Source organism: Anolis sagrei, chromosome 6 (assembly GCF_037176765.1).
Source record: "Anolis sagrei isolate rAnoSag1 chromosome 6, rAnoSag1.mat, whole genome shotgun sequence".
Lineage (NCBI taxonomy): Eukaryota > Metazoa > Chordata > Lepidosauria > Squamata > Dactyloidae > Anolis > Anolis sagrei.
The window spans coordinates 55,131,700-55,153,162 of record NC_090026.1 but is presented as its reverse complement, the minus strand read 5'-3'; the positions used below and the strand labels follow the sequence as shown (position 1 = coordinate 55,153,162).

Sequence of the window (21,463 nt, the reverse complement as noted above, 5' to 3'; positions counted from 1 at the left end):
CGGGCTTGATCAGATCATGTTAGCCCAATTAGCATCATTGCCTACATAATCAGTTAGCACATCTTAGTGAATTTCTGTGGATGTTTGTCATTGAATGTGGATGTTTTATGTTTAGGTCTCTAATATATGGATCATTTTTGTTAGGTCATGCTTTATTCAATCTGTAAGTATCATGTTATAACTTGTTTTTATAAACAGGATTATTTGGGTCACTATGTTTTTTCTGGTACTGTACTGAGGCATTGAATGTTTGCCTCTTTTTTTCTTTTGGCTTTGAATCCGCCCTGAGTCCCCTTGGGGAGATGGGAGGGATATTAATAAAGTTTTATTGCTATTATATTACAAGTAAGCAACTAACCTATTTTTCAAAGTTTTAAAACAGGTGTCATTTAGATACAAACTAGCTGTCCACTGCCACGCGTTGCTGTGGCCCAGTCTGTTGATCTGGAAAATAAAGTAATGAGAAAGTGTTGGTTTCTAATATTTGTAATTTCTTTATGCTTGTGGGTAAACAGAATTTATTGCTGTTTCTTTGTCAGTGTTGATGTAGAGATTGTCTGGTTTGCCCACCCTGGAACATGCAACATATCGTTGAAAGGGTCCCTTTCAAATCTTTGATACTATATCTCTGTGTGTGTGAATCATATCAATCTATCTATCTATATCTATTGTTGGATGGCTCTTTGTCAGGAGGGCTCTGATTATGTTTTCTTGCCCTGATGAAGGGAGTTGGATTGGATGGCCTTGAGTATTTTCTGTTGGTCATGGGGGTTCTGTGTGGGAAGTTTGCCTCGATTCTGTCGTTTGTGGGGTTCAGAATGCTCTTTGATTGTAGGTGAACTGTGAATCCCACCAACTACAACTCCCAAATATCAAGGTCTATTTTCCCAAAACTCCATCTGTGTTCATATTTGGGCGTATTGAGTGCTTGTGCCAAGTTTGGTCCAGATCCATCATTGTTTGAGTCCACAGTGCTCTCTGGATGTAAGTGAACTACAACTCCCAAACTCAAGGTCAATGCCCACCAAACCCTTCTAATGTTTTCTGTTGGTCAAGGGAGTCCTGCGTGCCAAGTTTGGTTCAATTCCATCATTGGTGGAGTTCAGAATGCTCTTTGATTGTAGGTGAACTATAAATCCCAGCAACTACAACTCCCAAATGACAAAATCATAATTTTTTGAGTGATGGTCACTCCTTTTGTTGTGAGACGTTTTGTTGCCAGATTTGGTGTGATTTCGTTAATTGGTTCTTTTGTTTTTAAGGTACTCATTATGCACAGAGCATTTATATATATATAGATAGAAGCGGCATATACTAATTAAAATACACAGATTTGCACTGATTGGAATAACTGTATCACTGTTTGGAATAACTGTAGGCCGAGGGGATATGGATCAGAACGAATCAGACAATCGTCGGATAATTCGCTACCCAGATAGTCACCAGCTGTTTGTTGGGAACTTGCCACACGATATTGATGAGAATGAACTGAAAGAATTCTTCATGAGTAAGTGACACATCTTTCATTTTGTAGAGACATACTGCATGGAAGATGGGACTCCTAGGTCCTTAAACACTGTAATTCCATATATTGTGAGTTCCACTGTAACGAATACTGAAAATATTGCCTTCTGTGTCAGTTGATTTGCTGTGCCTTCCTTCCCATAACCACATGCACTATGCTTTCATAGGTTTTGGGAATGTTGTCGAACTTCGCATCAATACTAAAGGTGTTGGAGGAAAACTTCCAAACTTTGGATTTGTAGTATTTGATGACTCTGAACCTGTTCAGAAAATTTTGTTGGCAAAAGTAAGTAGTCCAACTATGGTCAGTGTATGCTAAAGGAGGCGTGGGATTGCTTGCATTACTATGTACAAATGCTTTGGATTCTGTCTTTTTAACCTTTCAAAGTCGTATCCTCCGGATTATTTCATCCATAAATAACTGTAAACCCGTAATGAAGGGATGAAACATCTGGCTTTCAAATACAGGGTGAAGGAGCATAACTTCCTTTTTTAAAATGCGTGCATTCAGTCGGTTGAAAACGTAGCGGAGCGCTAGTGGTCTTGTTCGAGAGGCGGGACACAGTTCAGTCACCATCATACGTTGCAACAGTGAGGAGCGTGCTTTTGCCGTTGAGGCCTACTTTTCGAGCAGATTTGGAGTGGCCAGCCCGCTCTCCAGATTCTCCTTGTGATTTTTTTCTATGGGGTTTTTTCAAATCCCATGTTTATGTGAACCGTCCAAGGACCCTACAAGATTTGAAAACCAACATCCAGGAAGAAATTGCCAACATAACGCCTGCTATGCTGGCAAGAGTAATTACAAACGCCAGAAATCGGTTTACTCAGTGTATGGAGAATGGGGGACGTCACCTACCTAATTTGATCTTCAAAACTATGTAAAACAAAACTTTAGCTATGTGCCTACATTATATATTTTTTTCTGATTCATACAATGGGTTTTATTAAGTTTTGAAAAAAGGAAGTTATGATGCTGCACCCTGTATTTAGTAGAGAGGTAGTTTTTATGGTCCTTACTTACTTAGGCGATCCCTCTTAGTCCAAGGATGATGGCCCTCCAATTTCGGTGTCCTAGCGGTGACTGTGGAGCCCTATTCTTGATCTGAATCTTCTTCCGCAGCGAGGGCATTGGCTTCCAGGTGGAAGGCGGTCTTGGTCGGGGTTGGCTTGATGTGCCTGCTCTTGACACGTTTCTCTCTTTCACCCTCCATTCGTGCCTCTTCAAATTCTGCAGCACTGCTGGTCACAGCTGACCGCCAGCTGGAGCGGTAAAGGGCCAGGGCTTCCCAGTTCTCCGTGTCTATGCCAGAGTTTTTAAGTTTGGCTTTGAGCCCATCTTTAAATCTCTTTTCCTGTCCACCAACATTCCGTTTTCCATTCTTGAGTTTGTTGTAGAGCAACTGCTTTGGGAGACAATGGTCGGGCATCCGGACAATGTGGCCGGTCCAGCAGAGTCGATGGTGGAGGGCCAACGCTTCAATGCTGGTGGTCTTTGCTTCTTCCAGCATGCTGGAAGAAGCAAAGCAAAGGTCCATCCTTTCTGTGACCCTTTTAACTGGAAATAACGGGGATTGCCAATGGGATATTTAGCATGCAGAACACCTGGTCTACTACTTGTGTCCTATTTGGATATTGTTAAACTAATCAAACTTTTATATCAATACTTTCTCTCTCTTCTCTCTCCCCAAAGCCCATTATGTTCCGTGGTGAGGTGAGATTGAATGTAGAAGAAAAGAAGACCAGAGCTGCTCGTGAAAGGGAGACTCGAGGTGGTGGTGATGACCGCAGGGATATTCGGCGCAACGACCGAGGTCCTGGGGGCCCACGTGGCATAGTGGGTGGTGGAATGATGCGAGATCGTGATGGAAGAGGGCCGCCTCTGCGGGGTGGCATGTCCCAGAAACTTGGCTCTGGACGAGGAACCGGGCAAATGGAGGGCCGGTTTACAGGTCAACGTCGCTGAAGACACCAGTGTTGGCAGGCAGTCTTGGCAATGATACATTATTCGTCGTGTTTGCATTCTTGTTAATTTTCTGGCTTTGGAATGTAACACAGCCTTTTTTGATCATTTCTTTGATGTGAGAAACATCTTTTGGTTACAAGTTAAAATGAGGTGGACGTTCTTTCCCCAGTTTCACAAAGAAGTCACACTGTTAACTTATAAATTAGACGTGGAGATTAAGGACTGAGAAATGGCCATTTAAACTTTCTGCAGCAACAACAACAAAAAGGACAAAGGGCGTACCTAATTGAGTTAAGGTCCTTTCATTGTAAAAAAAAAAATAATAATCCTTTGCTGCACATTTTGTGTAAGTGTTACTGTTTCTGCCTATTGCTGTTGGAAATGCAAATAGTCCAATCTTTGCAATTGGAGAAGCTTGCTCTTTCCCCCCTTTTAGAACACTTGGCTCCAAACAACTCATGTTTTTATGAACTTAAACGTGCTAATGGGTACTTGACTCATTTTACGTTGACATCTGCTGAAAGCAGCAAGGAAAAAAATAGCTTGTGAAACGATGCGGGCATCTGCTCTGCTTGCTGTGACCAATATATATATATATATACACACATAGACCTTAACAAGACTACAAGTATGTTCCAGAAAGAAACAATTTAGCTGTAAACACAAATGTAAAACTTCAGAAATCATAGTCCTGAAAGCAAAATGAGTTTTTTTTTAAAAAAGAAAAGAATCTTATGAGCTCCCTGCCTCTCCAGAAGAGGAATGGCTGACTGCTCAACACACTCCTCCTCCCTTTTCCCCTTTCTGTAAGCAGTGTACAGTGAAAAATTGTCTTTACTGTATTGAGGTCTCTGGTAATGTAATAAGCATGATGGTGCCTTCTATTAAATACATCATTCCAGTCTTGCTGGTGATTTTGTACAGTATAGTGTATGAATGGCTGTGCTGCAAAACTCTTAACAGCTGTAAAAATGTTTATAAAATCATTGTATAAAATTGCAGTATCTTGAAATCAGTAAAAGTTGCTGGAATATTATTTGCCTAGCTCTACAGCTAACAAGCTTCTGAAGCCTTTTGAGAAAGGGAGGTACGAAGTAGTAGCTGCATTTTTAACAAGTGGAGTTATGGAAGTGAGAGTGCATTCTTGCATAGAGAAGTCCAAAGTTAATCAAGCGTGTACCTTCATTTTAAGTATACTCCCGATAACCTAATTAACACGTTACACTCAAGGATACTGCAATTTTCGCAGAGCAGGACAATAGCTTGAGTATTTGCTATTTCCAGTTTTTGAAACTGTCACCCGTTTTGCACAAAACCTTGAAGCAACTTTGCCTGTGCGGCGCAGATTTGTACACAGAGGGAAAACTCCCCGTATGTGTTTGGACTTTGTAGAGCTTCTTGCATTTTGGTGAGAGGTTTGCTGTTTCCAGGTTCCTGTTTGCAAACATAGCACATTCCAGAAAACGGCAAATGTAGCAAACAATACTCCCCAGCTTCACACTGGACAACTCGGCAAACCTCAGGCTTACTCTTGAGGAGGAGGGGAGGCAATAGTATGTGACCACTCAGAGCTGCTCTAAGCATGGAAGACCTCACTTGTTATGATGTGACAAATATTCCCAAATGTAAGGAGCATTTGGTTTCAAGTAACGATTAAAAAAAGTGGGAAAACCTTCCTGTATGTACAGGTGGGATAGTGAATTTGTATCATTCTTTTTCCACCCCCCAAATTGAGGTCTTCTATGTTTGACGGTAAGTCTTGCACTATTTTCATACACTTTCTGGGACAACATTTCTCTAATTCCATGTTTATATTTTGGGGTGTTTTATGTTTTGAACTGTTTCATTTTCAGATGATACCTGGAAATGTCGTACTTGAATGCCTCACCATAAACCATAAACTTGACTTAAGTTGGGAAGCCTTTCTTTAAACTGCTGTTCTCAGCAAGCAGTTTGCCTACCAGTGTTTTCTGTTTCTTGACTTGTTTAGTACTATGGTATTGCCCTGCCATTTTTTTTTTGTTAAAACTGTTAAGGCAAATGGCACTGGAGGAATAATTGGAAAAAAAATGTTACTGACAATTAGAGGAGCTACTGAGCCATTCAGCTTTCTGGCTTGCTTCTTTAAATGCCATGAAATTACAATATTGGAAGCATACACAGAAGTTTACATGGTGACTGTTCACCTACTGTACTGTGGACTCATAGTGTTCTTGTCCCTCCTTTTCAATAAATGTACCTCTAGAAGAAAAAAAGTGACAGATCTTTGACCTGTTTAAACTGCTGATTTGTTGATATGGATAGTATTTGCTATCATTACATTCCTATTTCAACAAACTTGCTTTAACCATCTTTTTGGCTTTAGTAGGTATGCAAGACAGTGGACTACCATCTTTATTGCTGTAATGTGTTAAGCATTATATGCTAGTAGAATCTAGTTTACTTGTTGCAGGTGGAAAGTATTTACTTTTAAGTTTCCATTTTTGAATGTGTTTTGACTAAACATACCAATAAACTACTGATGTCTGCAGCATTCATCAATGGTCACGAATTCTCTCTCGGTGGGATTAATGCTCTAGTGTAGCAGGTTTCTGTGTGGAAAGACAATCCTATTGTGTATTGTCGAAGGCTTTCATGGCTGGAATCACTGGGTTGTAGGTTTTTCGGGCTATATGGCCATGTTCTAGAAGCATTCCCTCCTGACATTTCGCCTGCATCTATGGCAAGCATCCTCAGAGGTAGTGAGGTCAGTTGGAACTAGGGAAAAGGGTTTATAAATCTGTGGAATGACCAGGGTGGGACAAAGGACTCTTGTCTGCTGGAGCTAGGTGTGAATGTTTCAACCGACCACCTTGATTAGCATTTGATGGCCTGGCAGTGCCTGGGGCAATCTTTTGTTGAGAGGTGATTAGATTATTATTATTAACTTTATTTATACCCCGCAAAATCTCCTGAAGGACTCGATGCGTCTTACAAAGGCCAAGGCCGCAACAAACAACATACAAACATAACAGTAAAACTCATAAGCAAATAATAAAACATCAAGCAAGACAATAAAACACTAAAAACAATGACACATGATGCATTTAAAATCTAAAAGGCCGGGCCAAATGTAATGGACAAAATTTAAAAGTGCTGAACTTGACAGGTTATGTAGAGGTTTTTTGGAGGCGGGTGCAATGTGCAGACAATCCTTGATTGTTTCCTCTCTGTTGTTTTGCTGTTGTAATTTTAGAGTTTTTTAATACTGGTAGCCAAATTTTGTTCATTTTTTTTGTTCATGTTCTTGAAAGGCACTGCAGATTACTTCAACCAGAGAAATCAGCCATAGCAGAGCACCTGATGAACCAACCTGGACACAGCATATTATTTGAGAACACAGAAATGCTGGACCACCATGTCAGACTACACAGAGAAGCCATTGAAATACACAAGCATGTGGACAGTTTCAACAGCAAGGAGGAAACCATGAAAATGAACAAAATGTGGCTATCAGTATTTAAAAAAACCCTTAAAATTACAACAGCAAAAAAACAGCAAAACACCTCTCAACAAAAGATTGCCCTAGGCACTGCCAGGCCATCAAATGCTAATCAAGGTGGTCAGTTGAAACATTCACGCATAGCTCCAGCAGACAAGAGTCCTTTGTCTCACCCTGGTCATTCCACAGATATAAAAACCTTTTCTTGAACATGGCCATATAGCCCGAAAAACTTACAACCCATTCATCATTTAGTCCTACTGTGGATATTGATAACAAAATCACACTTCTTCCAGTTAGTTCAGTAGCAATGAGTTGCCTTATTCTTGAGCATTCTCTTCACTACCAGTGCATTCAGCCCACGTGTCAAGATGCCATGCAGTACAATCTCATCATTTAAGACCGCTTACTTGTTTAATAGTTACTTAAACATAGTGAAATCATGTCCCTTTTAAAATAGTAGGGTCTTCATTAAGAAAATCAAGCAGAAGTGCCAAGTCACCCATGATTCTGTTTATGCTACAGAGATTTCATACCACTTCTCCTCCTTGATTTTCACGTCATCAGCTGCTTAAAACCAAACAAGTTTGCAAGCTTTTATTGGTTGGACAGTTAGATTTTGATATTTCCAGTTTGTAATCTTATTCACAAAGTAAGTGAAGTGATACAATTTATTAGGTTTTATTTATTTCATATATTTATATCCCGCTGTTCTCCCCACAAGGGGGACTCAGCGCGGCCTCACATGAGCATCAGAGGATGCTAACAGCATAAATACCATAAAAATTACAATTCACAATAAAATCATTTTAAAACGTACATCATCAGTAAAATTTAACAATAAATTAATAGATTAACAAGCCAGTAAAAACCAAGTTGAGCCGGGAGAATACATGTCGCAAAATCCAAATTTCCTTTTCCTATTGCTGCTGGCCTCTAATCGAACGCCTGGCCCCAGAGCCAGGTCTTCAGTTGTCTTCTAAAGGACAGGAGGGAGGTGGCCAACCTGATGTCCTTAGGGAGAGAGTTCCACCGACGGGGGGCCACTGCCGAGAAGGCCCTGTCTCTTGCCCCCACCAACCGCGTTTGCGAGAGAGGTGGGATTGAGAGCAGGGCCTCTCCTGATGATCTTAAGCTTCGTGATGGTTCATAGCAGTAGATACGTTCGGACAGGTAATCTGGGCCAGAACCATTCAGGACTTTAAAGATTAAAACCAGCACTTTGAATTGTTGTTTAACATCTATATGCGACCACTTGCTCAGCTGGTTCGAGGTTTTGGGCTTGAGTGTTATCAGTACGCCGATGACACTCAGCTGGTGCTGAAGATGGAAGGCCAACCGGACTCTGTACTCGATTATTTCCATCAGTGCCTCGAGGCCGTTACTGGATGGCTGCGTGCCAACAGGTTGAGGGTGAATCCAGCAAAGACGGAGATCCTGTGGCTGGGTTGACCAGGCAGTGGGGATATCCAGCTGCCTACCCTGGATGGCGAGGCGCTACGCTCGTCATCATTGGTAAAGAGTCTGGGAGTCTTTTTGGACCCTGTGCTGACGATGGAGGCCCAAGTCTTCGCCGTTAGCAGAACCGCCTTTTTTCATCTGCGGCAGGCTAGACGGCTGGCCCCCTACCTGTCCAGGGACGACCTAGCTACGGTGATCCAGGCCACGGTCATCTCAAGACTGGACTACTGTAACGCCCTCTACATTGGCCTTCCTCTGACGGTGATCCGAAAGCTCAAGTTGGTACAAAATGCAGCTGCTCGGCTTCTTGCAGGAATTCCAATGAGATGCCACATAACACCAATCTTACTACAGCTGCATTGGTTACCAATTGAGCACTGGATCACTTTCAGAGTGATGGTACTCACCTTTAAAGCCTTGCATGGTCTGGGGCCAATGTACCCGAGGGACCGCCTCACCCCCTACCAACCCCAGAGATCCCTCTGTTCTGAGGACCAAGATTTATTGGAAGTTCCCAGTGTCAAGACTTTGTGTCTAACAGCAACCAGACGCAGAGCCTTTACAGCAGTGGCACCATCACTCTGGAATACTCTGCCACCCGAAGTCCGTGCCTTGCAGGACCTATCGGCTTTCCGCAGGGTATGTAAGACATACCTGTTTCGACAGGCCTTTGATCTTTGATATTGCTGTTTTTAAATTGTTTTTAAATTGTGTTAGATTTTAGTCATTCTTGTAAGCCGCTCCGAGCCCCAGGGGAGTGGCGGCATATAGGTTCGAATAATAAATAAATAAATAGTGCCCGGAAGCTAATTGGCAGCCAGTGGAGCTGGTGCAACAGAGGAGTGGTACGCTCCCTGTACGCAGTTCCAGTTAACAACCTGGCCACCAACCGCTGGACTAGTCGGAGCTTCCGAGAAGCTTTCAAAGACAGCCCCACATAGAGAGCGTTGCAGTAGTCTATTCAAGATGTAACCAGAGGGTGGACCACTGTGACCAAGTCAGACTTCCCAAGGAACGGGTGCAGCTAGAGCACAAGCTTTAATTGTGCAAAAGCTCTCCTGGCCACCGTCGAGACCTGGGGTTCCATGCTCAGCGATGAGTCCAGGATCACTCCCAAACTGCGAACCTGTGTCTTCAGGGAGAGTGTAACCCTGTCTAACACAGGTTGTAACCCTATACCCTGTTTGGCCTTTCGACTGACCAGGAGTACCTCTGTCTTGTCTGGATTGAGTTTCAATCTGTTCGCCCTCATTCAGATTGTCACAGCAGCCAAGCAACGGTCAGGACCTGCACAGCCTCCTTGGTAACAGGTGGGAAGGAGTAGTAGAGTTGAACATCATCTGCGTACAGATGACATCTGTAGATTGCAGTTATTCTAGTAGATTTATAATGTTCAATTTGGGAGCCCCAAAACCTTTTAAGTTATTTAAGTTGTCCTGCATAAACTTGAGCTTCTGGATCACCGACAGAGGAAGGCCAATGTAGAGGGCGTTAAACAATGTGATGTGGCGGCAAAATGTGATGTGGCGGCAAAAAAAGCCAATGAGATTTTGGCCTGCATCAATAGGGGCATAGTGTCTAGATCTAGGGAAGTATTGCTACCCCTCTATTCCACCTTGTTTAGACCACACCTGGAATATTGTCTCCAATTCTGGGCACCACAATTGAAGAGAAATATTGACAAGCTGGAATGTTTCCAGAGGAGGGCGACTAAAATGATCAAGGTCTGGAGAACAAGCCTTATGAGGAACGGCTTAAGGAGCTGGGCGTGTTTAGCCTGAAGAAGAGAAGGCTGAGAGGAGATATGATAGCCATGTATAAATATGTGAGAGGAAGTCACAGGGAGGAGGGCGCAAGCTTGTTTACTGCTTCCCTGGAGACAAGGACACGGAACAATGGCTTCAAACTACAAGAGAGGAGATTCCATCTGAACATGAGGAAGAACTTCCTGACTGTGAGAGCCGTTCAGCAGCGGAACTCTCTGCCCCGGAGTGTGGTGGAGGCTCCTTTTTTGGAAGCTTTTAAACACAGGCTGGATGGCCATCTGTCAGGGGTGCTTTGAATGCAATATTCCTGCTTCGTGGCAGCGGGTTGTACTGGATGGCCCATGAGGTCTCTTCCAACTCTATGATTCTATGATCCTGGTTTTATTTCTACAGTGTGAAACTTGTACCTCCTGTGTACTAACAACTGGCATCAACTGCAACTCACAACATTCTTCATCACTATTCCTGAAAATACAAGTTAGACAACATCTAGAGCAGGGGTGTCAAACTCATTTTCATCAAGGGCCACATAATAAATGCAGGAAATAAATAAATAAATAAGCTTTATGGTTGCCTTCAAGGAGCCATTTGTAATTGAAGCTTTTAAACAGAGGCTGGATGGCCATCTGTCAGGGGTGATTTGAATGCAATATTCCTGCTTCTTGGCAGGGTGTTCGACTGGATGGCCCATGAGGTCTCTTCCAACTCTTTGATTCTATGATTCTATTCTATGAAAAGCACTTTATACTGATTTAGGATTGCTTGTACGTTTCCACCAACACCCTACCTCCTCTATCTTGTTCATGCCCAACATTATTTTTTTAACTTTAATTACATTTGGCCCAGCCATAGATTTTAAATGTGTTTTGTGCTATTGTTCAATGTTTATGCTATTTATGTTTTATTTTTCATTGCTTTGTATTAGCATTTGTATTTTGCTTTGCATTGTGGTTGTTATTGCATGTATTGATGTATTGTGGGCTCAGCCTCATGTAAGCCGCACCGAGTCCCTTGGGAGATGGTAGCGGGGTATAAATAAAGTATTATTATTATTATTATTATTATTATTATTATTATTATCATGTCTCCTCTCAGCCCGCTCAATGGACTGTCACCTCCACCAAAGTCAACATCGACACTGAAATACAACACCGCCTGAGCTCTGCGAGCGCAGCATTTTTCCGAATGAAGCAGAGAGTGTTTGAGGACTAGGACATCCGTAGGGATACCAAGGTGCTTGTTTATAGAGCTATTGTCCTCCCAACCCTGCTATATGCCTGTGAGACGTGGACTGTCTACAGACATCACATGCAAGTCCTGGAACGATTCCATCAGTGCTGCCTCCGGAAAATCCTGCAAATCTCTTGGGAAGACAGGCGGACAAACACCAGAGTGCTGGAAGAAGCAAAGACCACCAGCATTGAGACGATGGACCTCTGCCATCAACTCCGCTGGACCGGCCACGTTGTCCAGATGCCCAACCACCGTCTCCCAGTTGCTCTACTCCGAACTCAAGAACGGAAAATGGAATGTTGGTGGACAGGAAAAGAGATTTAAAGATGGGCTCAAAGCCAACCTTTAAAACTCTGGCATAGACACTGAGAACTGGGAAGCCCTGGCCCTTGAGCGCTCCAGCTGGAGGTCAGCTGTGACCAGCAGTGCTGCAGAATTCGAGGAGGCACGAATGGAGGGCGAAAGGGAGAAGCATGCCAAGAGGAAGGCGTGTCAAGCCAACCCCGACCGAGACCACCTTCCACCTGGAAACCAATGCCCTCACTGTGGGAGAAGATGCAGAGCAGGAATAGGGCTCCACAGTCACATACGGACCCACAAGAATACTGGAAGACAATCATCCGTGGAAAACGAGGGATCGCCTAAGTAAGAAAGTAAGTCTCCTCTCAGCCTTCTCTTCTTCAGTCGAAACATGCCCAGCTCTTTAAGCCGCTCCTCATAGGGCTTGTTCTCCAGACCCTTGATCATTTTAGACGCCCTCCTCTGGACACATTCCAGCTTGTCAACATCTCCCTCCAATTGTGGTGCCCAGAATTGGACACAATATCCCAGGTGTGAATAGGGTTCACAATTATTTGTGGTTACACATTTCCACCCAAAAACAACCCCTCCCTTGAAAAAAATATTTTGCAGGTGAAAGCATTGTAATATATTTCGACGTCTCACCTTCCGGGTATAAATATAGTAAAATATAGTATACAGACAAATAACTGCTTTGGGATCTTGCAGAAGCATTCGCATTTCTTAAATGCAAGGCTGGCAGGCATTCGTAAAGGGCAAAGCGAATGGAAACTTGCACATTTGGAAAGCCCGCCATTCTTTACCATCCTCATCTTCCTTTGCATCCTCGCTGCCTCCTGGTGGAAGGGGATGGAACGGCAGGGCCCGGGCGGTTGCCAGGGCAACGGGAGGCCCGCCTGCCTGACGCACGCGCCGCAAACGCCTTGGCGTTTGCGGCGCGAGCGTCAGGCAGGCGAGCCTCCCGTTGCCCTGGCAACCGCCCGGGCCCTGCCGTTCCATCCCCTTCAGCCTGGGTTTGCACCTTGCAAGGGAGGCGCTAGAGGAGGCGGAGCCAGGAAAGGAGGAGAAGGAGGCGGCGCGCGGACAGGTGAGTGGCTTCCAGGCCTTTGAGGCCTTCACCTGAGCAGAACCTTCCCCATTTGAGGGGACAGAATGGAGTCTTCCCCCTTTTGTACCTTCTGTGGTTGGGATAATTTGGGGAGGCATGGAAGGCCTCTTCCCTCAGAGGAAGAACAGGCGCCTGCTTTGAACTGGATTATATGGCAGTGTAGAAATGTTCAAGGTCTGTGGGACTCATTCTGTACTCCCAAACACACAGAATAAAAATCTGGCTTTACACTTTATATCTATTCAGTCCAGGGCTCTGAGTTACAGTCAGGGCAAGGCAGCCAATGGGAGGTGTGCATTTCCAAAATAATTGGTGTTAATGGTCTTAATCAATATTTTAATATGTATGTGTTATTGTGACAATTTTTATGTTTATGTTGTTTTGTTAATTTTATATCATGCTGTTTACTCTGTATGTTTTGGTGATTTTATTTGGAAACCGCACTTAGTCCTCTTCGGGGAGATAATATAAAATATATTTTCATATATAAAATTCCAAAGAAGGTGCAAATAGTAGGATCCAGCCCCAATATGCTGAGTTATGGAGGTGCACACACTGTTTTTTATTATTGTGCTGTTGTGCGCTGGGCTCCTATAAAAAACCTATAAACAGGACTTAATTTCTGTGAGCCCAACAGGACGCCGGGGTTGTCTCAGAAAGAGGTTTTTTGGGATTTTCCAGAAAAGATGGGCTTCAAAGTCTTTAAAGACGCAACAAAATCTTTATTACTGAACAAATAACAAAGCTTCAACTATTGACTTCAAGGTTTTCTTAACAAACTATTAGCTTTCTCGATCTTGCCCCCAAGGGCAAGCAACTGTTCCTTCACTGATGGGAAAATCCCCGACCTCTCCCTGGGCAATCTGTCTTCTCTTCTGTTGGCGTGGGGCCCCTACACCCGGTCCAATCGGCTTTATGACTGCTGAGAAGGGCCCTTACCAAAACAGAGTCCTTTGCAGAACTTCCAGGAGGAGTAAGATGTTCACTTCCTAGTGATGGCTGGCTGAAGCGCTGTGGGACTGGATCCCTAGCAAGAGAGCTGAGAGGCTGTAAGTTCCTCAGCAAACTGTAAAGTCCCCAGCAAAAGCTGTGCTGAGACTGTATATCCCTGGCCAAGCTATGGGGCTATTTCTCCCCGGCCAAGCTGTAAATGATCCTGGTTTTAAGTCCTGTAACAAAGACTTCTCTGTGTGGACTAACTCAAAATGGCTCCTGTTCCCTCCAAAACTCAAAAAGGGGCGGGACCAGGAAACCTAACTATAATTGGCAGGCGGCTTACCCTATGATTGCAGCCTATAACAGGAAGCCACCCTGTTGCAAAATCCCAAGCCTGGGATTGCAAACAAACATTAACTGCAAAGCAAACAAAATCGGAGCTCCTGGTACAGCTGTACCAGCACAATTATTATGAAAATTATTATTATTATTATTATTAAATGCAGTATTGCCAAAAATTACTGAGACTTTTTAACTACATGGTGACAGCAATTTCACTTCACTTCACTTTATTTCTTAATTAGTCGCTCTCCACCAAGGTGCTCCGAGCGACTTACAAGCTAAAATAGCATTTACACAATATAAAAACATTCAACATAAAAACAGTGACTATTTGGCAAATTAGATCTGATTATTTAAATGCACAACCAAACAGCCAAGTATTGAGTGCCTTTACAAAAGGTCGCAACTCCAACATTGCTCTAATGTATGGAGGCAATGAGTTCCACAGAATTGGAGCATAGGTCGAAAAAGCTCTACGCCTTGTAGCTTCCAGGTGTACCTCCCTAGGGCCCGGTATGTAGAGGAGATTTTCCTGGGTGGATCGAGGTGACAACTGATGGAGAAAAGGAATGAGGCGGTCCCTAAGATATAAAGGTCCTTGGCAGAGGCAGCCCTAGGTAATTTTCAACGGTAAGCAAAACAGTATTTTGCCCCCCCCCCCCAACCAATCTTTGATATATATTTTCTGTTCGTCGTGGGAGTTCTGTGTGCCATATTTGGTTCAATTCCATCATTGGTGGAGTTCAGAATGCTCTTTGATTGTAGGTGAACTATACATCCCAGTAACTACACTTGCCGCACTTGCTCCCTTGCCTGGCCCGCTTTGCGTCCAGAGGCATGCCTGAAGTCTAATGTATGGAGGTGCACCAAAAGTCACCTCTTCTCCTGACTTTCTCCTCAGCCATTACTGGTCCTTGGCCATTTTGAGCTCTAAATGTCAGGATCAGTATCTTGGAAGAGATCCGATGTTCTATTGGTAGCCAATGCAGTTGTTGCAGAATCGGTGTAATATGGGATCTTATAGATGATCCCGCTAGCAGCCTGGCCACCGCATTTTGGACCATCCGAATCTTCTGGGTTGTTGACTTCAGAAGGCCGGCATATAAGGCGTTGCAATAGTCCAACCTCATGGTGACTGTTGAGTGGATTACTGTTGCCAATGCTTCTACCGAAAGGTAGGATGCCAATTTCCTTGCCTGTCGAAGATGAAAAAAGGCCTGCTTACTTATGGCAGTGATCTGGGCCTCCATCGTCAGCGATGAGTCCAACACAACCCCAAGGCTTTTAACAGTGGCAGACGGAACCAGAACTTCCCCATCGAAATCAGGCAGAGACTGGATTAATTCTGGCGGCTGGCCAGGCCAGAGTATCTCAGTTTTTTCAGGATTCACTTTTAGTCTCCTCGCTCGCAGCCAACTCATTACTGCTTCCAAACACAGCCTAAAGTTCTTCGGAATTGCGGTTGTCCCAGGTTCGAGACGCAAGAGTAGCTGGGTATCATCTGCATACTGGTAGCACTCTATGCCAAAGCTCTGCACCAGTCCAGCAAGTGGCCGGACGTAGATGTTAAATAACGGGCGAGGGGATAGCACCCTGGGGAACTCCACAGCAAAGGCAGGAGCTCTCAGAGCTTTGGCCTAACCACTCCACCCTCTGTCTCCGGTCCCGGAGGAACGAATTGAACCATTTCAGGGCTAAACCTCGTACACCAGACATAGCCAATCGATGAATCAGCAAGTCATGATCCACGGTGTCGAATGCAGCTGTGAGGTCCAAGAGTACCAATAGTGCTGATCCGCCTCGGTCTAACTGACGACGAATTTCGTCAGTAATAGCTACCAAGACAGTCTCTGTCCCATGACCTGAACGAAAGCCTGATTGAAAGGGGTCCAATTTCTCCTTCCATTTTTCCTTCTTATTTGCCCTCCCCTTTTCCAATTATATTGATTTCCTGAATTCTTAAAGTATTCTCGAATAATGATGTTGTTATATTTTTTATTGGAAGAGTAACATAATGTAAATTTCAGTCCCATCTATATAAATAAAAATATAATGTTCGTTTGTGGGATTAACGTAACTCAAAAACCACTGGATGAATTGACATGAAATTTGGACACTACATGCCTAACAGACCAACGAGTGACCATCACTCATAAACCCCTCCCAAAATATAGCGGGAAGGACTTAAAAAAACCCCCAAAGCTAAATGACAATAGGGCATGTGCGAAAATGACAGCTCCCAGCATCCCCTTTAGGGGAGGAGGATGCTCCAAATGAACTGCTTCCAAGCTGCAAGCTTGCTTCTCCTTGGATTTCTTTGAAAGCATCCCAATCCATATACGTTTCCTATTCCTGGACTGCAACTCCCAAAAATCCTCCAGATAGATAAGATATTTAGATTAGATAGAGATAAATAGTAGATAGATAGATCAATCAGGAGGACTGCTTGGAGTTACAGTCCAAGAATAGGTAAAGAAGGAAGGAAGGATAGAAAGAAAGCAAAAAAGGGAAGGAAGGAAAGAGAGAAAGAAAGAAGGAGAAAAAGAGGGAGGGAAGGTTGGCCACAGCAACGTGTGGTGGGTACAGCTAGTCTATATTAATAAAAATATAATGTTCATTAACATAACTCAAAAATCACTGGATGAATTGACACCAAATTTGGACACAATACACCAATGAGGCCAATGAGTGACCAACACTCATAAAACACTGAAAAACACAACAGAAGAGACTTAAAAAGCCAATAAATACATTACAACGCATTCACAAAACCACACACACATAATTTGGATTATCTGCTTTGATAATCTGGATGATATGGCAATATAGAAGGGGTCTGAATGTCCCTCTGTGATCAGTAATTCAATACAGCAGAGTTTTCCAAACATTTCATGTTGGGGACACACTATTTTACCTGCATCATTTCATGACACAGCTGTTCAGTTTTACTAGCAAACCGGAAGTGACACTAATCCTTACAAGAGATATAGACACATGCATAAACTGCAATAATGAAATGTATGGGGACAAAACATATCTCATGAAAATCTTTCATTTATATTTTTGAATATATACAATTTTTTTGAAAATATTTGAAAATATACTAATTGAAAATATTTGAAAATATATGATCTGTGAGGCAAAAAGAAGATGGGCAGGGCAAATAGCATGAACAAAAGACAACTGATGGACATTTCGACTAACGAACTGAATACCAAGAGACCTCTTGGGCAGACGTCATATTCGATGGGAGACACCAATTGTTAAGCTATTTGGCCAAAAATGGAAAAGAAAAGCACGGGATTGTATATTTTGGCAAATTGTAGATTTGTGTGAAGCCCAAATGAGCGGTTCGATGACAAAACAGATAGAATAGGATAGGATAATTCATTGCATACTAGCCGTCCCCTGCCACACGTTGCTGTGGCCCACATGGGGGTTCTGTATGGGAGGTTTGGCCCCATTCTATCATTGGTGGGGTTCAGAATGCTCTGTGATTGTAGGTGAACTATAAATTCCAGCAACTACAACTCCCAAATGTCAAGGTTCTATTTTCCCCAAACTCCACCAGTGTTCACATTTGGACATATTGAGTATTCTTGTAGAGTTTGGTCCAGATCCATTATTGTTTGAGTCCACTGTGATCTCTGGATGTAGATGAACTACAACTTCCAAACTCAAGGTCAATGCCCACCAAACCCTTCCAGTATTTTCTGTTGGTGATGGGAGAACTGTGTGCTAAGTTTGGTTCAATTCCATCGTTGGTGGGGTTCAGAATGTTCTTTGATTGTAGGTGAACTATAAATCCCAGCAACTACATCTCTCAAATGACAAAATCAATTTTTTTGAGTGAAGGACATATATTGGGTTGTTAGGTGTCTTGTGTCCAAATTTGGTGTCAATTCGTCCAGTCGTTTTTATGTTTAAAAAGAAACAATTCTATCAGGTATTAAAAAAAATTGGTTGCATTATTTTGTCATTTTAATAGTTTCATGTTGTTACAAAATGGTGATTTATAATTATTGGTTTTATATTTATTATATTTATTAGATTTATAATTATTGGTTTTATATTTATTATATTTATTATATTTATAATTATTGGTTTTATATTTTCTTTAAGCTACTGAAGGCATTGGGTGAAGTGAAAATAGGAATAAATATTTTTGTGTTTTGTTTTTAAAGTAAAGGTTTTCAGATCATCTGCTGCAAGGAGATAATGAATCGTCTGCATCATAGAATATGAGTGGTAAAAGGGATCTGAGATGCAACCACATTCCTATTTAGTTTTAACCTTTTCCTCAGATTTACTTCCTGGATTACTCTCTTCATCGTAAGTATGAAGCACACTTTTCTAGTCAGCTATCTGCTAATACAATATACACTGACGTTAGAATTAAAATAGCAACGGTTTCAAAATATCAATAGATTGTGCTGATGTGAAAGGCTGCCTAAATTCATTGAAAAGATGCACTTAATTTATTAAGCTTTTTTTTTTTTTTTTTGAGAAACCGCAAGTCGCTTCTGGTGTGAGAGAATTGGCTGTCTGCAAGGACGTTGCCCAGGGGACGCCCGGATGATTTTTTGATGTTTTTATCATCCTTTTGGGTGGCTTCTCTCATGTCCCCGCATGAGGAGCTGAAGCTGATAGAGGGAGCTGTGATGGTGTCTAATGGTTAGGGCGTTTGATTTTTTTCAAGGTACAGTATTTATCTGTCCTTGTTTCTTGAAGATTTTATGATTCATATTAGTACTCATAAGGTGAAGAAGGATGAACATGTAACACTATATAAGGATTTTAAGATTTATTTTTTTCCAAGAAACATTCAGTTTTCCTCCTCCACCATTTTTCTTCGAAGCCACATGTAGAATCATAGAATCATAGAATCAAAGAGTTGGAAGAGACCTCGTGGGCCATCCAGTCCAACCCCCTGCCAAGAAGCAGGAATATTGCATTCAAATCACCCCTGACAAATGGCCATCCAGCCTCTGTTTAAAAGCTTCCAAAGAAGGAGCCTCCACCACACTCCGGGGCAGAGAGTTCCACTGCTGAACGGCTCTCACAGTCAGGAAGTTCTTCCTAATGTTCAGATGGAATCTCCTCTCTTGTAGTTTGAAGCCATTGTTCCGCGTCCTAGTCTCCAAGGAAGCAGAAAACAAGCTTGCTCCCTCCTCCCTGTGGCTTCCTCTCACATATTTATACATGGCTATCATATCTCCTCTCAGCCTTCTCTTCTTCAGGCTAAACATGCCCAGTTCCCTAAGCCGCTCCTCATAGGGCTTGTTCTCCAGACCCTTGATCATTTTAGTCGCCCTCCTCTGGACACATTCCAGCTTGTCAATATCTCTCTTGAATTGTGGCGCCCAGAATTGGACACAATATTCCAGGTGTGGTCTAACCAAAGCAGAATAGAGGGGTAGCATTACTTCCTTAGATCTAGACACTATGCTCCTATTGATGCAGGCCAAAATCCCATTGGCTTTTTTTGCCGCCACGTCACATTGTTGGCTCATGTTTAACTTGTTGTCCACGAGGACTCCAAGATCTTTTTCACACGTACTGCTCTCGAGCCAGGCGTCACCCATTCTGTATCTTTGCATTTCGTTTTTTCTGCCAAGTGGAGTATCTTGCATTTGTCACTGTTGAACTGTTGACAAGAGAGTTATTATAGCAACCTCTTTCCCTTCAAATTACTGTATCTACTCTAGTATGAGCCTAGTTTTACAGCCCTTTTTTAGGCTGAAAAAGTCTCCCTCGGCTTATACTCGAGTCAAGGTTATTTATTATTTTATTCTGTTGTTGTTGTTGTTGTTGTTATTAATATTACATTTATTATTTTACTCTATTCATTACTATATCATGGACACTGCCCACCAAACCCTTCCAGTACTTTCTGTTGGTCAGGGGAGAACTGTGTGCCAAGTTTGGTTCAATTCCATCGTTGGTGGGGTTCAGAATGCTCTTTGATTGTAAGTGAATCCCAGCAACTACAACTCCCAAATGACAAAATCAATTTTTTGAGTGAAGGACATACATTGGGTTGTTAGGTATCTTGTGTTCAAATTTGGTGTCAATTCGTTCAGTGGTTTTTGAGTTCTGTTAATCCCACAAACGAACATTACATTTTTATTTATATAGATTGGAAGGATACATAAGCACATTTACATTGAAGAAGGTGAGAATAATGGTTTATCAGATTGGACAGTTTTATCTTATATTACAATTCTATGTAAATATTCAAACACATTTAATCTACTGATTCCTCAATTAATGTAATTGTTTTGATATTTATGTTTATTTTGAAATTGACTAGTAGCTGCTGCATTTCCCACCTTCGGCTTATACTCGAGTCAATACGTTTTCCCAGCTTTTTTATGGTAAAATTAGGTGTCTTGGGTTATATTTGGGTCAGCTTATATTCGAGTATATACAGTAGTACATTGTAACCTGGTGCTATTTTGAAGAAGGCAAGTCTTTAACTTCTACGCATTCCTGTTCATTCAGTGTCAGTATATTTCTGGTTGCCACCGGCAGCTGGTTATGTGATTTTTGGAGTACTTTGTAAGTGTGCAAGGCAAGATGTCAGGCCCAGTTTACGTTACTGGTAGAAAAGTGCCAGAAGGACTCCTTTGGAATGTTACATCCTGTCTTTGCCCTTAGCAATAAACTGTAGAATCTCATTTAAAAAGAACGGATCGAAGAGTATTTGGATGTATGTGTTGCTAACCCGATAACAAATGGCTTCATCATATAAATGGCTACACTTGCACACCCTGGTTTTTATCTTACAGCCTAGGGCCCAGTCTCTTCATATTCAAATGGAAAAGTATGAGATCCTTGGTCTTGTGGGAGAAGGAAGCTATGGAATGGTGATGAAATGCAGGAACAAGGAGAATGGCAGAGTGGTTGCCATCAAGAAATTTTTGGAAAGCGAGGATGATAAGATGGTTAAAAAAATTGCCATGAGGGAAATTAAGCTTCTCAAGGTGAGGCCATGGTTGGACTTCTTTCTGGTTTGTGCGGCAGTAGATTTGTTGTGGCTGTGGTTCTTGCAATTAATAATGATAGCTGCTATCACGTAAAAGCCCCTAAGGTAGTTTTGACTGGTACAATTACACTATATAACACGAGTTTTGCTCTTAGGTAATAAATGTCATTTCCTAATTGGTGCTATCATTAAAAACATGGGGAAAGTTTATCAAACTGCAAAAACTTTGTTTATATGGGACATCCTGCAGCACATTTTGCTGTAGTTTTTCAATGAACATCTCATAGAGTCTCAGCCAAGTCAATCTAGTTTGTGTCAGCCACAAAAATGAAGTTTGTGGAGTATAACAACTACTTTCAAA

At 42.3% G+C, this 21,463-nt stretch overlaps 2 protein-coding genes across 2 annotated transcripts in view; both read left to right on the top strand.

Moving 5' to 3' along the window:
* G3BP2 (G3BP stress granule assembly factor 2) overlaps positions 1 to 6,024 on the top strand; it is a 41,158-nt gene extending 35,134 nt beyond the window's left edge. The window contains exons 10-12 of the mRNA XM_060781354.2: positions 1,379 to 1,507; positions 1,692 to 1,810; positions 3,215 to 6,024. Coding sequence (XP_060637337.1) covers positions 1,379 to 1,507; positions 1,692 to 1,810; positions 3,215 to 3,487 — 521 coding nt within the window. The 3' untranslated portion in view covers positions 3,488 to 6,024. The remainder of the gene's footprint in view (positions 1 to 1,378; positions 1,508 to 1,691; positions 1,811 to 3,214) is intronic.
* A 6,627-nt stretch (positions 6,025 to 12,651) lies between these two features.
* The window catches only part of CDKL2 (cyclin dependent kinase like 2), a 38,561-nt gene continuing 29,749 nt past the window's right edge, over positions 12,652 to 21,463 (top strand). The window contains exons 1-3 of the mRNA XM_060781353.2: positions 12,652 to 12,815; positions 18,299 to 18,446; positions 20,906 to 21,100. Coding sequence (XP_060637336.2) covers positions 20,933 to 21,100 — 168 coding nt within the window. The 5' untranslated portion in view covers positions 12,652 to 12,815; positions 18,299 to 18,446; positions 20,906 to 20,932. The remainder of the gene's footprint in view (positions 12,816 to 18,298; positions 18,447 to 20,905; positions 21,101 to 21,463) is intronic.